General features: G+C 37.4%; 1 protein-coding gene across 15 annotated transcripts in view; it reads right to left on the bottom strand.

Annotated features, from left to right (window-relative positions):
* The window catches only part of ATF7IP (activating transcription factor 7 interacting protein), a 64771-nt gene that overhangs the window by 32549 nt on the left and 11082 nt on the right, over nucleotides 1-21140 (bottom strand). For 10 of the 15 annotated variants that reach the window (XR_014516464.1, XR_014516465.1, XR_014516466.1 and 7 more), the window contains one exon: nucleotides 197-1287. Coding sequence is in view for 11 of the 15 variants with exons in the window: in XM_083462743.1 (XP_083318869.1) it covers nucleotides 197-1287 (1091 nt within the window). In the remaining 4 variants the exon portion in view is untranslated. Of the gene's footprint in view, nucleotides 1-196; nucleotides 1288-4722; nucleotides 5257-6561; nucleotides 6612-12631; nucleotides 12656-18961; nucleotides 19300-21140 lie in introns of those variants that run through there. The other 5 variants (XM_083462742.1, XM_083462741.1, XM_083462737.1 and 2 more) reach the window with 5 other exon arrangements.

Genomic DNA, 21140 nt, shown 5'->3' on the forward strand with positions numbered 1-21140 from the left:
GAAACCATCCTTTAATGATCTAGCATAAAAGCAATAGATAAAATTCATACTAAATTTAACATTAACTTGTCCACTGCTGAATAGCACATTCCCTTAAAAAAACAAGCAAGCAAATTTCCAAGAACACAGGAAGATAATTCAGAACAGTCTTGAAAAGAGTTATTTTTTAAAGAAAGGAAGAAAAAATACCACTCACCTGAAGGGGTTGAATCATTCGGCATTATCACTTCAGCTTCTTTAACAGAACAGAGTTCCTCTTCATCTGAAAGTACCAAGAAAGCTTCTTTGGGCAAACTTTCGCTGCTTTCATGTTTGGCTAAAGAATTTAATGGGTTTTCTGCTTTATCTTCTGCATCAAAGTTAGGATTTTCTACTGGAAGCATAGTAGATTTGGGGAAACAACTTAATTCACCTGCTGGAGCCAGCTTTTCTAAAATTGGAATAATTTCCTCTGTTTCCATTGTAGCTGCATTTCCCAAAATGTTTTCTGCTGGTTCATCTTCTACAGCTTTTTGAGTGCTGGTCTCTAGAGGTTCTGCAGATTGAGTAGCTTCCTCCTTTGGATTTACATCTGTATCAATACTACTAGATATTGCTTCCTCATCAATGTTCTCTTTTAGAAGAGTTTCCTTGGTACTCTTTTCTTCTTCCATAGGTGTATCAGGAGCAAGAGCTAACTCATTTTTTTCTACTGGTTCTACTGAGCTGTCATTAATATCACAGCTTACTTTGCTTTCCTCTTCAGGCTCGCTTGGTGTGGCTTTCTGGTCCAAAACGTCTTTTATACAATTATCTTTGTGGTCCAAATCATCATTGACTTTGACTTCGTCCTGCAAGTCATTATCAATATTACAGTCAAGCACCTGATTTTCAGGTTCAGAGCCTGGAGCAGTGCTAGCATCCTCATGTTCTTGCTCAGAAACAATGTTCTCAGGGGTCAGGGTTTCAAGTTTAGGAGTCAGGTCACTAACCTGGTTCTCTTTCACATCTGGACTTTTGGCATCCATGAGTTCTTCAGAGTCCATTTTTTGTCCTTCGGAGTCAAGGCATAAATCTTCTATGCCGTTCACTTCTTTGCCCTCAGTACATTCAGAAATGAGTAACGGGGAATTAAGATCTGAATCCCCGTTTTCATGTTTCCCATTTAACAACTTGACATCTGTGGTTTTCAGAAGTTCCTCCTTTACCTTATAGACACTCTCAAGCTGCTGCCTGTCACTTGCTCTCATGGTTTTGCGGGCCTTAAAAATCTTTCTTTGACGTTCTTCATTGTTTTCCATCTTGATTCTGTAAAGGTATACATTTTTAAGAAAAATGAATGTTAATGCAACACACACACACTTTACCAAGATCACCTTGTTCCATTTTTCTGGCTTTGGTGTGGTTGGTACATCAAGAGCACTGGTATACATTTATTGTTATTGCAAAAAAAGTCTATATTCCTGTACTTATAAAAACAAACCATTACAAACACTACACTTCTCACTGTAAAAGGAACAAGTGTTTTACACATGTTCCCTTCACATCAACATCCTTTGTGGATGTTGTGACACAGCAGATCATAAATTGTGTAAATTATGAATATTTAATATGGGTCTTTGGTTTCCTTATCATGAGCAAACACTATTTTGCCCATTAACTACCAGCTGTTGCTTCTGGAAAGTTCTAAGCACTTCAAACCTTCAAGTATGTGATCCTGCTGTCCTTCATATAAGAAAGAATCAAACAGAAATCTTTAATTTCCCAACTGTTCTTCTAAAGCAAATACACTCACACACACATATACAAAATGCACGAGGCTGCATGACTAAAAGCTTTGAAGTATGCTCCCAAGGTAATAAATAATAAATTTAATACCATTTTTTAAAAAATTAAATTGTAACAGAATAATTTGTCACAGCAAAATGCATATTTTCCCAGGAAATACAGTGGTACCTTACATACACATCAGGTTACAGACTCTGCTAACCCAGAAATAGTACCTCGGGTTAAGAACTTTGCTTCAGGATGAGAACAGAAATCGTGCTCTGGCGGTGCGGCGGCAGCAGGAGGCCCCATTAGCTAAAGTGGTGCTTCAGGTTAAGAACAGACCTCCGGAATGAATTAAGTACTTAACCCGAGGTACCACTGTATGTTTTATGCAAAAAAATGGGAACTAGATTAAACATGATGATTTGAAATGTGCCCTTTCCTTGGTGTTTTATTTACCATCTTGACTTAAAAAATAACCCACAAAGGTCAGTACACAAATATGGTTAGTTATTCTGTGAGCCTCAGTATGAAAAATATATAATTAACCTGATTTTTTTTTCTAATTTACTCTTTTGCAGAACATAACTCCTGAAGTAGTCAGACATATGTAGGAACTTTGGAGTTCACATAGGCTTGGTTCATACCATGTTACAGCCAAGCCACAGATGGTCAAAGAAACTATGGTTTGCCTTGTCATACTCTGCTCTCCTTCCATCCCACCTACTTCCTGCCTTTAGCTCTCTCTCACCCAACTTCCCCGAACCCTTTGTGGTGCTTAACATCTGATACAGCCTCACCACATGACCATTTCTCCTCCATGGATTGTCTGTGAGAACAAGGGTATGGGAAACTTGATTTTCTGCAACTGTCATCAAATAGTTGCTTTCCCCACCTATTCCTCCAAGAAAGAAGTGCCCATGCTCCTTTGTAGCTTCTTCTAGTCCTTTCCTCTGCAATCACACTTCTTATTTTTCTTCTCTCAACCAACCACCAGTTGTTACCATGAATTCATTCTGTTTAGTTAGGATCACTTACATTGGAATTACCAGATTTCTCTGCTGTCAACAGGGTTGAAAGGCAGCTTAATACACACTTAAGTAGTTTCACCAGTTTGCTATACAGTGGTGCCCCGCAAGACGAATGCCTCGCAAGACGGAAAACCCACTAGACGAAAGGGTTTTCCGTTTTTGAGCTGCTTCGCAAGACGAATTTCCCTATGGGCTTGCTTCGCAAGACGAAAACGTCTTGCGGGTGTTCTGATTTTTTTTCGCTCCCCCCCTTTTTCTAAGCCGCTAAGCGCCTTTTAGCCGCTAAGCCTTTAATAGCCGCTAATCCGCTAATAGGGTTGCTTCGCAAGACGAAAAAACCGCTAGACGAAGAGACTCGCGGAACGGATTATTTTCGTCTTGCGAGGCACCACTGTAGTGACTGTAATGGCACAGAACATCATTTTCAACTTCCCCCCATATTTGACACCCATTCTTGGGTTTCTACATTTTATTTTTGTGTGTCACTATCAAGAATTATGGCTATTCTTGGATAAAGTCATTTGTTTTTAAGACAGCACTTCATCACCACATTAATTTGCCAACCAAAGCCAATCAATCACCCATCAGTCGAAACATCTCCAAAGCTATAGTTCAAAGAAGGTCCATTTAAGTTTTCAATTCCCTCTCAAGCCGCAGAAGCAAATCGAAGCAGGAATGGAACAGGGAAATTAATATATCAGCCAGTGATGTCATCCTCGGGAAATGTAAAATAAGAGTTGCTGAAAGCAATTACATTTTACAGAAACTCTTCTCTAGTCTGTACATTGCTTAGTGGGTGATTTGGACATGTCAATGAAACCAACCACACTTAAATCAGTTAAGGAGGTGCCAAAGCTCACATGCAATACTGGACCATAATTAAAGTCAGTAAAACAGCAACAAACCATGGTTTATTTTCCACACACAAACCATTGTTAAAAAAGCATCATTATGGTACCAAACTGAGTTCACACAGAACACTAATAGGTTTTTTATTCTAACATTTATTTAAACTGTGGTCTAATGTGATGTGCAAAACAGACCTTGGGAGGGGATGTTTTTTAAAAATGGTTTTGTCTGCGCAAAACTCCTAAAACCATTTAGTTGAACATGCACCAAATTGCTCATCTTGTAATTCTGCCACAATTTTTTAAAAAAGAAACTCACATTTGCCAAATGGCCCCAAACGAACAAACATTGAAACAAGTATTGTAAACTGATATTGCATTCTCCCACCACAACTTGCCAACTTGTTATTTATGTAACAAAAACTGTTATACATACATAACTTTCCTAACAGGATGGATGTATATAAGCTGATTTTCATTGTGCAGGATGAGTTAACAAATTCAACAGTTAAAAGGTTTCCTGAAGAACATTATTGAAGTTTTGGCTGGCTGCCTTAGACCTATTTAAATTTGCATTTATCATTAAGATATTTTGACTGTCACACAAAAATATTTAAGCCTTATCATGACAGCCATATTATGTGACCTGCAACTGATAATCATAGAAGCTAAAACACTTAACAAAATAATTGTAATTTTATCTTTATTTTGTCATTCACTTATTTACATGGAAATTTCTCTATCTTGCCAAAGGATCCAGATCTTTGTTGAAGGCATGCAACCCTGTCCATTATGCAATGTTTAAGTAATAAGACAACAAATGAAAGATGGTTTGCTAAGCTACCTATATATCATATGCAGTAAAGACAGATTTTACAGTACAATTTCAATCCACATCCACAAGGGTGCACACTGTACCACTTAATAGAACTCAGACTACTGAAGGAAATAGGACACACAAAGCTGCTGGGGATTTAGATCACACAGAGCACTTGAGATAATTTGGCCATATTCGTGCAAGCCAATCAGCAGTTCTCTTTCATATGCTTTCTGGTTCTAGGAAGAGCAGAGGAATGGTAAAATTGTTTTCTTACCTGAAAATAGGTGTATTTTCATTTGATTCTGGGAGATCATACTCATCTTATTCAGTGAGTAACAACTTCCATACTTTAAGCCTCTTCAAAAATGGTGTTATGATTCACAAGACCAACTTCATAAGAAAGTTAAGCTAATTTCTGCATGTACACAAGGCAGTAGTATCTAAAAATATACTGCATTGTGAGAGTTTTAATCCCTTCTGGTGTAAGCAAGGATTCTCAAACTGCCCCAGAGACAACTGGTATTTTAATGAGGTTTATGTTCCAGTGCTGTTTGGTTTGATTCAATGCATCCAAACACACCTCTTATGGATATGCCCTTATTGGTTGTGTGCCAAATAAAGAAGTATCACAGGAGAATTCAACAGCTTTCCTTCAAGAAAATGATGTTTTACAGTACAGCGCCTAATGCTCACATTAGAAAAGTATACAAATGCATAAATAGTAGTGAATAGTACTGTTGTATCTAAACACCACACATTCTCCTTCCATAAGAAGTCACAGTAATATGCTAAACATTCTATCCTTTTGTATAAAATCACCACAACCACAAAAGATTCCTAAAGTCATTGCTCCCCCCCCCCTAGTAATAAACAACCCCATGTTGTAGTTGTAAGTGCTTATATGGTAAAAGGAGTGTACCACTGGATCTTAAAATGATACCCAAAAGGATCCTTGCTCTACCAATGAGGTATTTTTCCTTCCCCTCCCCTCCCCCATGTTTTTCCCTTAAGTGAGATCACTGCTGCATGGCAACAAAGAAAGTATTAGCATAGCTGCTGTGGATTAGCCCATAATCGTAAACTCATGTGAGCAGCTCTTGAGTAGCTGAAAAGGTTAGCCAATCAGCTGCTAGTATTTTGAGTTTTGCCTGGCAACAGGGGGGGAGACTGTAAAAGGATTCTCAAAAGGCAGCAACATAAGCTAGAATACAAAATGACTGCATACAGTGGTTCTCTACATAATATAAGTACTCTAGAACAGCACAGCCATTGCATTCGCAAAAGCATAGTGTTTGTCCAAAGCACTAATAGAATCTCTACAAGAATAAAATTATATAATCATGTAGCCTTACTGATAACCCTGCAACTTATTACTCCATATAGTCTAGACAAGCAAAACTGACTTGCATGTAGTAATGTCTGCAAAGAAATTAAGGACAGTCATTGGCCAGTGTATCTGGTTCTAGATAAAGGTCGTAGATTCCAGCCTTGCAAAAACAGAGTACAGAACAAAATGTTCCTTTTCTAGAATCTGGCTGGAACATTTCCAAATTACCTATTAAAATTCAACTTTATGCATACTACACAAAGAAGATCTGGGAGCGTGTTGAGTGCCATATGGAAGAATCAGTGTTCTAGATTAATTTCCATTTTCATATTTAATTTCATCACATTCTGTAAATGCATTAGTTTTTCATCAAAAAATGCAATATATATATTTATATTTAATAAGCTTGATTTGAGCTTTTAAAATTATGTATAAATTTACAAAAAAAGAACAAATATAAATTTACATGCCACAAATGTTCTCTACTACATTAAATAAAAATGAAGTATATCTCTTTGAAAAAGAAAAGCATGCATATCGCCAACAAAGAGGAATTATGTCTAATTGCAAGTTAGCGCTTATGTATCTTATTTCTACCTCCTAAGCATTTAATTAAGATTGGGCTGTTTAAGCTATTGTACACAGAAAACTATTTTCTCCTTTACACAATATTCATCATTCCAAAAGAACATTAATGAGGAAAAAATAATAATAATAGTAATAATAATAGTAATAGCACTCCTCCTCCCCCTTGTTCTTTGAGACCTTGTAATTTCTGAAACATACCCAAGAGGGAGCCAGCTGTAGCCACACTCTTAGTTTGTGTGATCTTCACACAGGGAAAATAAATCGGCAGCTTGCTTCATTGTTACCGAGTTCTCTCCCCGTATAATTTTACCTTATCCGATTGGCTTGAGGAAGCAGATACTCAACTACCAATCAGGAGTATGCACTCTCATATCTGCCCAGCAACAAGAAAAAGATGTTGCTACTGAACATTTAGATAATTTCTTATTTTCAGACAATAACTGCTGAATAATTAGAAAACTTTAAATGCATAATCCTTTCAAATGTTTTTGTTAAAAGAGTCTGAAGATTAACCACATTTAACTGACATTTTAAGCATAAGGCTTAAAAATGGTTGCTTACAGGAAAATGTGGAACTGGAGGTTTTCACTGCAGTTGATTCAGAAATGGTGAGAAACAAGTAGCCTAGCCCAGAGTTGAACTTACGTATGTTTTCTATAACTCGGATGTGCAACCTGCACATTCCCCTTCAGTGAAGGAGACATGAGAACATTTCATTCAACAGAAAAACAAAAGAAAAAGAAGTCCAGAGGACAAGCAAACCATCTACACTTCATTTTACCTCAAAATTCAATACCAAAGTTCTGAAATTATCAAATCTACAGGTGTTTTCAGACAACAGTTGTCTCCCTAGCAGTTACCCATATGCAAGTTAGTTTACATTCTATACAACACACTACTACAGTGGTACCTCGGTTTTTGAACGTAATCCGTTCCAGAAGACCATTCAACTTCCAAAACATTCGCAAACTGAAGCATTACTTCTGGAAAACTCAATACAGAAGCCGTGTGGCACATTTAATTTCAGAGACATTCAAAAACCAAGGTACCACTGTACTTCATACTTCATCAGAAGCAACAGCTTTATCAGGCTGAAACGGAAAATGGAACACTGCCTCTAAAGTTAAATACCACAAAATAGCATGTGCAAAGCTAATTATTTTCACACAAACATGCAAACATCAGCTCCTAGAGCTAAAAGAGGCATGGTAATACATGGCTTTTAAAGTTTTATATGAAAACAACTCTCTGGTAGGTTTTCAGTTCCTAATGAAGACATATACTCATTTTAAAGAAGCAAGTTAATATTTACTTAAGTGATACTTAAAGCTATGCAATACTTAACATTACCAATGTCTTGCAAAAGATGGTAATGTGCCAAAAGGGAAAACCTACTATTATGTACTCATACATCTTTTACCGATTTCTTCCATTCATGTACTATAAGCGGAGTTGATGCAAGTGTGACCTTTATATTTTGGTACTGAATATTTAAACTCACAATAGTCTGGTGTCATCTTTAGTAGCCCTTTGAGGTCACTAATAAAATTTCATGGGAAAACAGAAGAGAAAGGATATGCAAAAAATACGGAGATTCAACATTAAGAAACTAGCATTTATAAAGTGCCATACAGTAACAATAGTTTAAATATTCTAGTGTGTAGAGACTTTAATGTTCATGATCGAAAAAGGCAATTTGAAAACCTTGCCCAAGGTGTAGCCAATTGATTTCTCAGAAACATCTTACTTGCATACTTCTTTTTTCTTAGGAGATTTCCTTTCCTCAAGGAAATGAAATGCATCTGTTTGCGCATGCACAGTCAAACACTGAGGTCACTGCCAACCTCCCACCAAAGTCATAAATGTGGGAAGTAGGCAGGACTACAAGTTCAGGCAGCGTGACAAATTAAAGCCTAGTTACAATACTGAGTTAGCTTTTCTCCCTGGTTTCTTACTTGCCTACATTAAAAAGTATAGTATGTTTTGCATGTGTAAATAATATACTCTAATAACGAGCCCCCTGAAGCCATGTTGTTATCTTATCAGCAAGCCGAGCAAGTAAACTTGACTCGTCTGATGTCAGACGACTGGACTGAAGATTTGCATAGTCACGCTGGTTGGCTCCTGAAGATCAGTTTGTAAAAGCCCATGAATACCAGAGGCTGAGAATCAGCAGGAAGCACAGAAGATCTGCCTGGCAACAAGGCTAAAAATAGAATCAGTACGAAGCACTGTAACAGTATGAAACCAGGAGCAGAGCACAACTCAAGCCTTCCTGCCTCTATATGCAAAGTTACACAAATAGAGGGGCATACTCTTCACCAAAGATTAACCCCTAATGCTCTCTAAATAGCATAGGCAGATCAGCATATATATCATGCATGCACAGCAACCTTTTATGCACAGTCTTCACAAATGTACTGAACATTTATTCTCCCGTCGTATTTTGTTTTTTAGAATTAAGGAAATACTTCCCAAATATCAGGTATGCAATTTTTGTAACTTTAGAAAATTATGCCAATTCCGTTTGCACATGTAAAGAACTATTCCAATTGTTTTCATTCACCAGGAACCAATATTAGAAGGGTAACTACCTGTTAATAGTCATGTTAATATGTCATCTTTGTATCATGTGTTTGAAATTAGCCAGGTGCCAGGAGCATTTTGCACCTGACTATCGGCTACTTGCGACCACTACTTGCGACCACAAGTGCAGATGCCTCAGTGCTAGGATGGTTCGTGACATCACCATCTGGAGGCACATGCTTGGGGACCATTGGCATAGCTGTCAACCGTCCCTTATTTGGTGGGAAACTCCCTTATCCCAGCGCCGTGTCCTGCTGCTGTCCCTTATTGATGATGTTCCTTAACTTTCCCGGGTTTCAAAGGAAGCAGCTCCTCTCCCTCCCTGCCTGCTGGCCAGGAAGGAGGGAGGCTCCAACTGTGTTGTTTGGCTGCATTGCTCACCCAATAAGGACGACTGGGGGGTGGAGCTTGCATGCCGCCTTGTGTCGATCAAATCGGCCGCATTGCCTGGGGACTCGCCTTTGCTCAGCGTTTCCCAGCAGAGAGGTGACGGTGGTTTTCCTTGCTGCATCCCCTTTACCAGGTTGCTGTGCTGTGGAAACCACAACTGGAGGCTTCGTTTGGCTGCTGGCGGGGCTTTCTGCCTTTGGCTCGGAGGGGGCTCAGAAGTTGAACATACCTGTGCCCAGAAAATCCCTTATTTTGGCTGCTGATCCCTTATTTTCGAGGCTGCTGGTCCCTTATTTTCAAATCTGTAAGTTGACAGCTATGACCACTGGATCTTGACTGTTTTCACACACTAATACCACATCCTGAAGAATTACATCAGTTATATTTTTACCTGCACAAGTAGAATGAACTTCAGGAACCAAAATGCTTTTTCTGTGCAGCCTGAAGCTTATCCTCAGCTTATCTTCAGTAGCTTATCTTCACTTCACTCCTCCAGTCCTGGGGTTGAGATATCTCAATCCAATGGTTCTCCAGGATCATTAGCAGTCTGGAGATCTGCTGGGGAATCCTGAACTCCCTGCTGCTCATTCTCAGGAGCCCTCAGGTTTGAGGTATGAACAGCACTGAATCCTAACCAACCATGAGAAAGAGGCAGCCCGCCGCCAGGGTAAAGGCAGAGGCAAATCACCAGATTTGCCAGTATGAGGGTACTTTTTAATTACACATTTCTTGGATATGAACATTCTTGTACTTTATTAGATAACTGCTTATTTAATTATTTGCTCGTGTTTTACACCAAGCTCTCAAAATACTCATGAGGTTTGCATACATGAAACAATATGCACCGTAGCTTTCTTTTAAAACATGGATTTACTGTTTGTGTATCTGCACAAATAATGGAAATGCTGACCTTGTGGTGAAACATTAAGAGTTTTAACTGGAATTTAAAGTCAACATGACACTACCATCAACTTCACTGGTGAGCAGGTGAGGAGTGAGATTAGCTACAGATGTCACTATCTGCTTGCCCACCACCACTTTTGGATCCAAGCTATCGTTAAAAGTAGGCTAAGTGAAAAGCATACTTTTAGGATCCTATTGTTTTTATCTTTTTTAATTGTAGTAAGCTTGAACTATTTGTTGCAGTGGTAGTGGCACTGGTAACAAAATCAGACACAGGATATTATGATTTATATGTTAAGGTGGCTTCTGTAACTGTTTTGGACCTGACAAAAGGAACTGTACATTACTTTTACAGTTTTAGTACCGAACTAAAATAAGCAGAACAAATAATAATAATAATAATAATAAGAGTTTGGAAAGAGGCCATTGCTGATTGGTAGAATTTATGTGTTGTATGCAAAAATCCATGGCGACTCCACTTAAAATAACTCCAGTAGCAGGTCTGGGAATGGCTTTCTCTCTGCCCGAGACCCTGAAGAGCTGCCAATCACAAGTTTCCAGTTTTTCCAACCTAATGTCTTCCAAAGGTTTTGGACATCAACTTCCATAATCTCTTACCACTGTCAATGCAGACAGGGGATGATGTAAATTTTAGTTTAAAGTATCTGGTGAGCACTAGATTGAGGGACAATAGACTACTAGACAGTACTGGGATAAATTAGCCATTCATCTTAAGGCAGCTTCATACAAACTTTCAATTCACTGAATTTTCAAGAAAGACCAGAGCCTCTTAATTTGCAAAAAAAAGGTACAAGGGTTTTCTCCTGTTCCACTATTTCAAATAATATTGCTCACATGCTTTAATTCACCACTTTCCTTTATTTTTTTGCCTGGTGCTTGTATCATTTAGAGCCAATATTTACTTCCTTAAGAATACACAATCATATTTAGCTCAGGCAGAAGGAAAGGTTTAACCTAGCAATAAATCTGCCTACAAAATGAGTGGTTCTGATGTGTAGATGTACAGAAGAAAAGAATATACTCTCAAAGCTTGACTGCTGCATTGCATGAACAGATTATGATGGCAGGATAATAGGCAATACTGAAGGAACATCCTCACAACTGGCTCAGGCAGCAAAGCATCATTTTTTTGCCCATTAAATGGATGGAATTACAAGTTTGCAGAAATGAACAACATTCTGAAACAAAACCAAGATTATTTCCATTTTAAAACAAATCAATATGATTTACCCATCTTTTTTGATGATGCAATTTACAATCTTAAGAAAGAATGATGACAGAGAATCCTGCCCAGACCAACACAACCAGGAACTGAAATGTTCAGGGCAGAGATGGAACCAACCGTGTTCATCAGATAGCTTAGCTCTGGCTCACCAAAACTGTTTGCAATACTTAACTTTAGCTTCTTTTTGCTACCACAACATCTTTTTTATGATACAAAAACTATTGTACAAAAAAAGGCTCATCAGAGAACTCACAAATGTATCAGTGTTGAAAAGTAAACTAAAATTAGATTCTAAAATAAACTAATAATTGCTCATAGTAATAAGCTTTCAACTGAGCAGCCCACAAAGGAAGTATTGCTGCTGCAGTTAAGATGAGCAATTTGCATGAAGGGCCACAACCTATAACAGGTATATTGCCATAAGTAATTTACCTTTTACACTTGTTATTCTTCAACTAACATTTGGTTGCTTTTTAAAATGCAGGGGTGGGGGGACTGCTACTCTCAAGTGTGAAAACAGTAACTAAACCCTTGAAAAAACTTTGACAGATAATAATCAACTTGGGCTACTGATTTTTTTAAAAATATATTTTGATGTCAAATTTCCAGCACTTCTCCATGCACTCCTGAGGGCTAGAAACATCAGGATAATCTGTGAATCTCAGAATTTTCCTGAGAAGCTAAAGGCTGAACATAAGCTTTTTTGGGGGGAGGGGAGGATCAAAAGGTAGTCCATGTTTTATCACCCATGCCTGTATGTCAATTCAGATACCATACCATTGCAGTCTCTTTTAGCATTTTTCTTAAATATACACAACAACTCCCAATATTTACTATTATTTATGTTGAAGGAAACTACAATTTCCCGCCAAATGGACTTACACTGATAACAATGTGGATTGAAACAAACCCCCTTTTATGACAGAACCACTAACTTGCTCAGACATCTTATTTTAGAACCATCAGTTCCACAATAATCTGTGACTCTCACAAACAACCCCAAAAGCCCACACATATTCTCCTACAACACAGCAGAGCACACAGCTTTTAAAATTCATGATTTTTTTTAAAAAAATGTAGTAAGTTTGCAGCAAGATCTTGCCACGGCCTGTGAAAATGTTATGAAGGAACTGGTTGTCTTACCTGGAGGCAGCTTGACATACATCAAGAGAACTTCCTCCTCAGCTCAGCAGCTTACATATCAAAACAGTAGAAGAACACTTCTAGGTCGGCCATCTTGAGAACAAACCTTATTTGTCTTCACACAAGCAAAACATACTGCACTTTAACTAAAACCTGACTACTGTGTGACCTTTCCTTTAGTCACCCACATCTGTGGAATAGCACATGCTGAGATTTTTATTTACACAATAAATGCTCCTAGAGGAATTGCATTAGCTCTTATAAAGCACATAGTCTGCAAATGCCAGCTGCAATGGAAAGTCTTCAGAATGAGCCTATTTGTACTGCTTGCTGCAGTGCTAGCAGTTGCCTGCCCAGAAGCGTGTGCAGTGCGATACCTCCCTTATGCCATGCAGAAGCAGAAAAAAATGCATATCAGAACTCAAAAGCAAGCAGTACATTAAACCATATAGAGAAAAATCAGTGTCTGCATGCAAGTCTTGCTTCTGGATTTATTACTCTTAATAAAACTACCATATCCTTAAACAATATACTATTATCTACTACAATTCTTCAGTGCAGGAAACAAGCTTGGGCATTAGACAAGGCAGAATCCATGACAATAACCCAAAGCCAAGCCAGAGTGCAGTTATAGCTGTACATAAAAGGGCCTTCGTTTTGTAAAACAACTGCTGCAGGATATTGAAAGGTAAAACATCCCCTGTCCTCCATGCCGCGGCAAAGGTGTAAAAGAGCCACATGCGGCTCCGGAGCCGCGGGTTGCAGACCCCTGGCCTAAACAATGGTATATTACTTGTGAATCTATATGGCATGTTTCCTTAGACTTGCAATTGAGCAAGATCCAGCCCCCCCCCCCGATTTCAACTACATTGGGCTCCATCTCATTTGCATAGGAAGGAACTGTTCTAATACAGATGTTGGAGGTGTAATACTGAGACTGCCTAGTTGAAGCACATTATATGGGCTTGCCCAGTGATATTCTTTTTGGTCTGGTGTTGTTATCGGCATCATTTTGTACTGGTGAAATCCTTGACATCTTCAGATTTTCAAGTACTTCTAAATTATATTATAATTATAAAGTATGGGGGATTGACAGAACTTTGTGAGCCCTCATTGTCATTAAGAGATTTGTACTTCAAGTCTAGAGGGGTAAATTTCCAGTCTATTACATAATGGGCCATACATGCATGCATGATTGCATGTCATTCAGATACACCCAAATCGGTTGTTGCCTGTACTTGCCACCATCGTTAGCACCAAGCTACTAACTTTTTGTTCACCCAGGGAATTGGTAATTAAGTTGCCTCTGACTGCTCATCTTTTAGTTAGATGGATAGGACTTGTGCTTATTAATATATTGCCGGGTGAACACATTTTATACATTTTTGCACTGTTCATTGTTTTAAATTTTACGGATTTTACATTGCTTTTATTTATTGTATTTTATCTTATTAAATTGCTTTGAGACTTGCCTTCTGTATAAAGTGACTGACAAATGTAATAAATAAAGTTTTTAGATGCTTTAACTAATGTTTCGTGATGCCCATAGTTTAATGCTTTTTGCACACTGTCCCAGGCTCCTAGAGAAAGAAGGAAGGGTAGCACATAAACACAAGAAATAATAACAATATCAAGGGATCTGTAAATAAATCATTATCAATTTGGCAGGGTAAATGCCTTTAACTCAAGTAGCCAATAACTTCCTCTAAACCTTTTCTTTAGAAGAAAGGTTTTGCTGGAGTAAAAGAATTCAACAATGCAGTCAAAGTGAATTTTGAAAAATGAACTCATCCCAAAATCTGAAAAAGAGATTACTTAATAATTCTGTATAGTCTAAGTAGTAGTAGCAGCAGCAGCAGTAGTAATAGTATTATTTATACCCCACCCATCGGGCTGGGTTTCCCGAGCCCTTCTTGGTGTTGAATCTTCGGCTGGGGCATTTTTTAAGAGGGAGCTGTTGTTGATGGTGGTTTTTTGGTATCTTTATTTTGGATCTTATTATTTACATAGAAATTGTTTAATTTGGTTGAGTACTTTTTGATGTTATGTTTGTAGTTATGTAGTTTTTTATATATTGCAAGATGACTTGAGTGTGGCTTTAACTTTGGAAAGGCGGCCTACAAATAAAACGATTGACTGAATTTACCTGTAAATAATGGAATTTGGTCATTAGAAATAATTTTCATTATTTCTCAAAGGATTTCTAAAATGTTTATCAACTTTCTCACATTTGATTTATTATGCAATTTTATTCATTTAAATAATGATAAGCTTATTGCCTATCATAATTTTATAGCTCTGGTAAATGTTGTCATTCATAATTGGCCCAGCTTGCAAGTCTCTCTCTTCTGGATTTTACCTGATGCCCACCATATGGAATACTGTCCTGAATAGTTCTAGGCAGAACTCACTGTGAAATGCCTGAAGAAAGGCTTTGTAAATTTCTGTGGCTTTGCTTACTAATCCAATTTTAGATAAGCAATGAAGAAAGACATCGGTCCAAGTAGACACTTATATTACTAGTTTTCTTGCTATTTTGTCCATTTCTTCCTTTCAATAAAGTATCTGCATTTCAGCCGTGTTTTATCAAGTATTTTTCTTGAGAAAGACTTCATGCCAGACTAGCAAGGAACCAGAAACTAATTAGAAAATACAACAGGCATTAAGCAGCAATCTGTAATGGCAGTATCACTTGCTTGAACACTTAAAATGCTCAGAACTTTCCAGAAACAAAGGGTGGTAATAACTAGGCACACCTTTGTCTATGAAATGAAAAGCAAAGAGGTCCACCCTCAGTTTACACTTTAAGAATCCAAATTTGCACAATAAACACAACACATGACCTATAATTTTCCTCTGGCTCATTGTTTTTTCTAGAAAAGCATCAAAACAATGTACTTGATGGAGGGTCATTGATTCAGTTTTATGAGATGAGTGTATATTTGATTTTGGTTGTATTGATGCCATTAAAATATGTGAATGTATTTTAAAGTTCTTAAAATGATGTTTATTTTAAAAGGGACACATAATATAACCCTTTAAAAACAAATCATGTTTTATTCAACCTAGTTTTAAAAGGGTAATCCAATAACGATTTTTTAGAACCCAGGAGTCATGTAACATTTTGGCAGTACTATTTTTAGTGTTAATGAAATGATCAGTTTGGAGACAAAACTGAATTAAATTTATTTGCTTTAATTTCCAGCAGAATTTTACCCCTCAGATTCTACAAGGGGGAGGAGAATGAATATTATGAAGCAATAAATGAAAAACCTATGTGGATTTTGCAAGATCAGTCTATCATGCAGTTTCTTGCCAGCACCTTCTTGCATAATCCATATAGATTTTGAACAAGTCTATAACTATTAAGATGGTAACTATTATGTTTGTTTGTGAATATCAGACCAATCAAAATACTTAAGCAGTTCCAAGCGCAAACACAGCTTTTGAAAGTCAACGCCATCTCATTAAGGGATCATGACAGCGGAAATGGTATTCATTCTGCATAAGGGGCAAATCATCTTGCAGTGCTGATGCTGACAATATTTTTAAATCTCAGGAAAAATGGGAAATAATGCAAACCCCAGAATCAGACTTTTACAAACACTCGCAACAGGCTGTATTTAACCTGAAGACAAACTAATATTTCAAATAAAAACATTTCATGACTGTCACTTTAAGTGTCTCTTTATAAAGTCAGTTAAGTACTAGAGACACAAACAGTCATCAATCTGGTTGTGAAACATCATAAATATAGAATAAATTGTTTCACTATCTGCGCTCTCCTTAACACTGTAATTGTTATGCTGGTCTTCCCTGAAAGTGTATATTTATGACATAAAACTCTTGAAGATAGTGTGCAAGCGAGAAGATTTTGAGAAGCCAATGGCCCTGCAGTCAATATATTTGGGGATGATTTAATCTGATCTGATTATATTTCTATACTGTACCACTTTTCATTCAAATGAATTCCAAAGCGGCTTACAAACAATAAATAATAATATGATAGAACATCACAAATGTGGCATAAATACATAGAATATGAATAAGATTACATTAGAGAGATTTAGGCAAAGTGGAGCCTAAGGTAATTATTTTACACCCATTATAAAGATAAGTGCAGTTGAATTCTATTAATTCAAATGGTAGAGTCATGCTGAAATCAATAGCAATCAAAACACTTGGCCTCAGCTGCATCTCACACAAAAATATGAAACATACCTGAAATTTACTTATCCCACAGAGTAATAATTGAATCCAATTAGGCATAGGGAACCTCTAGCCTGTGGGCCACATTAATTACTAAGCTAGTATTTCTTGAATATAATTAAAATAGCCTACCAATGCATGAGACAGCAAATGGAAACTCTAGGAATTTTTTTAACTGTATCTATGCATTGTCCTCAGTCAACTGGCACAGTACTGAGAGTCAACAGGAAAAAACAGTGGCATAAAGATACAGCCAAGCAAAACCATTTTGGTCTGCTCCCTGATAATTATTTTCCTTGTTTCCACTAGCCGAGATATTACAAAAAGTTCCAGATTTAACAGCTAACGAATAAATCTAGCTAATTTTACAAGAGACCTTCCAACATATAATTTTAATTATTTGCAATATTTAACAAAGAAATTCAACTGGCATACAGGTAAAGTATGAACACTAAACTTAATGAATACTGAAAATTTGTTCTACATAAAAGGTACCACAGTAAACAAAACCACTATTTACGTAAACTTTAGTGAAATCTAAAAGAATTTGTTTTCAGTAGTATTTTTACTGTGTCAGTTTTATTACAATTATCAAATTTGCCACAAGAGAGCCACCCAGAGTGGCTGGGGAAACGCAGCCAAATGGGCGTGGTATAAATAATAATTATTTTATTATTATTATTATTATTATTATTATTATTATTATTATATCATATATTATTATTATTATTATTATTATTATTATTACTACTACTACTACTACTACTACTACTACTATTACAAATATGGGCCCAACTCACATATTGCATTCTCATATCCGTATGAGAATGCGATATGCCCATTTTGCAGTTACAAAGGACACGCATTTAGTTCAGGGGGAAACTGCCCACTATATTACTTGAGATCCATAATTCTACAAATTCTCCATGTAAGAAATGATACCTACTGAGAACGAAGGATCATAAATTTTGATAGGGTAAGTAGAGAAGATATGGTTTGTTTCCCCTGAACCTCTGAGGTGGCAAGGAACGCAAACCCATCAGCTCCTCCCCAGAACGGTCATAAGAAAAAGGGGAGACACTGCCCCCCACTGTCACCACCATGGTGCTTCTGTCAGCAGAGTCAAGACCGCGAGCAAGTTTCCCCCCTTACTCGAACCATTAAGAATTAGGTCCGCTGAGATCTGAATTGTTTCAAAATTACAAAACAGTGTGACCATGTTGGGAACTCCATTTTAGAAAGATATCTGACATTTTCCCTATTAATTGTGGTGTACCACTTAAAAAATTCAGAAGTCTATGTAATGTTAAACTGTTCTTATGTAGACTTCACTTATGGAGGACATAATGCGCAACATTATGGGTCCTGAGTTCAGGAGCAATATTCAGCTTCTGCCCCTAAAGCTCATGTTTTGGAAAATAGTCTTCAAGCTGGAAATCTAAATGTTACCTTTGTAAGCATGTGCTGTCACTTACCTCATTCTCTGGGCCAGTGAAAATCTTCACGGTACACTTAATATATTTAAATAAAAATATATGCCATAATTTTTGTGTTTTAAATTAGCTCATATCTAAAATGGAACAGCATCAAGGTCTAAAACTTAAATTTTATTTCTATTATTTCTTGCAATACAGTAAATTCTAAAATTATTATTTCTGACAACAACACACTGGATAAATGCATAAAGTAGTTAAGTAATTATTTAGCAATACAATGGGGTTCTATATTCTTCCAAAATTACAATAATCTAAGTATCTCAAGAATTTAAGATTAAAAAAAAAAAGTTGGTGGCTGCGCTGCTGCTTCATCCTTTATACAAAGTTGAATACAGAGCTAGCAAAGATCCACTATTTTCGTTTTTTTAAATATCTTTTTAAAAAATATCAGCTGATTCTGACTCCTCAAAATGGTGGCAACACCAAATTACAGCGCCTTTTAAGAACAGTGACCTTTGACCCCCCCCAATCCTTGTGAAACACGCGTGTAAAACTTACCTTCACCAACAGCTGAAAACTTAAAAAATACCCACTTTGCCAATAATTGGGGTTTTTGGTCTCACACTTCTATACACACACATCCTGAACTATTTATAGAAAAGCAAAATCCAGAATTGTTTCTTACCTCAGAATCTGTAACATGTGACTTCACCAGATATGCTCATTAGCATACAGGCAGGCTAAACAGCTCCAGAGAACATTTCGTCAGCCATTTTGAGACTGCACTGTTTCAGCTACACTGAAAGTGCGACTAAGATGGCTGCGCTGTGTGCATTCAACAGCAGCCAGTAACAACGCAGCAGTGTGTAAAGCACTTATCACAAAGCACCTCCCTCCTTACACAGTAGTACACACACACACAGTTGCTATTAGTGCACATGCTGCAGAGACACTGCAGTATCTTGGAGCACAAGTGCTACAAACAGAAAAAACTCACAAGGCACAAAGAGTGCCTCTCTGAACCAGTCGGTAGATCAGGATATAACACTCCAATCCTGATCTGAATCCAAGCAGCTGCAAGTCCATGTCACATATTATTGACAACAGGAATGAAGCCAAATATTACTGGCAGGCAGGGAATGCTACTCAGGAGCCAGATTTCAGTTCTCTCTTTTCTTAAGGCATTAGAAACCCTACTCAAATCATTCACACTATAAACATTACAGAAGCATTTTTCAAAAGTTGTGCAGGGGAATAGGTAATTAGGTTTTTTCAAACACCAATGAACTCAATTCCTTCCTTAAATATGTTCTGGTTTAAAGACCTACAATAGACTTCTGTCTAACAGGATAGTATGCAGAGGTGCAAAATTGCTTTAACAGAAGCATATATGCAAGACAGATTAAGTATTTGCAGTAACATTTGCCCTTTCAGCCACAAAGGACAGAATACACATAGAAGAGAACAGAGATTAAATATACCTCATGTCATAATAGGAGAATCATAATTTGTAGGCTTGTTGTTCACTCTAGTTATTTCAGCATGATTTCAGTGACCAAGTATAATATAGTTTTCCTTTCTTTTTGCATGTATATTTTTATTGTGTATTTTCCTATTCTATGCATGAAGGGTTAAAAACAAGAAATTCAACTAAATTACAGAAGTTAGCAGTAGCTACCTCCTTATCATACTCCATGATTATGAACATCAAAATAATGTAGATAGTGTTTTAGAGTGTTGCACCTCACATAAATCATTGTAGAAATTCTTGCTATCATCCCTGTTTGAACATGATAGTAGTGACATAGCAAGTTTGTGGTTGTGGTTAACATTTGAACTAGAAACTTCCTGGCTGCCAGCTCACATTCCTTATTACTAGGCTACACCACCTCTCAAATACAGCAATCAAATTACAGATTATATCTGTCTTCACTAACTGAAATATAAAAGTTGTAGATAAACTACACTTTCCAGGACTAGTATGGTGCAAAAACATGGGTCCTTGTTGTTTTTAGAGAGGCTAACTGAAAGAATCATTGATTGTTCAAATCATTGTTCTACAGGTACGTTCTGTGATTTGCTCACAATTTGCTTGGCATCCTATGTAAAATTCATGAACGTCAATGAGATCATCTGATCCTGACTTCAAGCAGATTCAAGCATCTATTGTAATGTGGAACATTTTGCTGACTGTACCACTTCAGATTCTACCAGGGGGAGGAGCATATCTGAATGCTTTCCAGTTTTTCTTTTAACCCCTTATCAAACTTTATTTCCATGGACAGGGAGGATTTTTTATTGAAAGAAACAGCAAACATTGAGTCAGAGGCTTTGCCCAAATTTGTTTATGAGCTTATAATGGTGAAAGTTACAGACAGGTATTACACCAGATTCCCAAGTTCTGTGCCCAAACAGTTTTATGGGAAGGGAGAAAGGGGGGGGGGGGCTTCAATACAGTGGTACCTCGGGTTAAGTACTTAATTCGTTCCGGAGGTCCGTTCTTAACCTGAAACTGTTCTTAACCTCAAACACCACTTTAGCTAATGGGACCTCCTGCTGCCGCCGTGCCACGATTTCTGTTCTCATCCTGAAGCAAAGTTCTTAGCCCGGGGTACTATTTATGGGTTAGCGGAGTCTGTAACCTGAAGCATATGTAAGCCGAGGTACCACTGTACCTGGTTATATATATGTTTGTGAGAATACAGTGCTGATGCACCCTGCTTGCTTGCACATCACCAAAACCTGGAACAGGCACTCACGTGATGAGCATGCACTGCAGACATGTCCATAAAAGGTAATTCTAAAGCAGTCTGCAGACAATCCAAGAGGTTAAATGTAACCCTACAAAACAGTTATTCAAAGGA

Source organism: Podarcis liolepis (genome assembly GCF_965112155.1).
Source record: "Podarcis liolepis genome assembly, chromosome: 10".
In the NCBI taxonomy this organism is placed as follows: domain Eukaryota; kingdom Metazoa; phylum Chordata; class Lepidosauria; order Squamata; family Lacertidae; genus Podarcis; species Podarcis liolepis.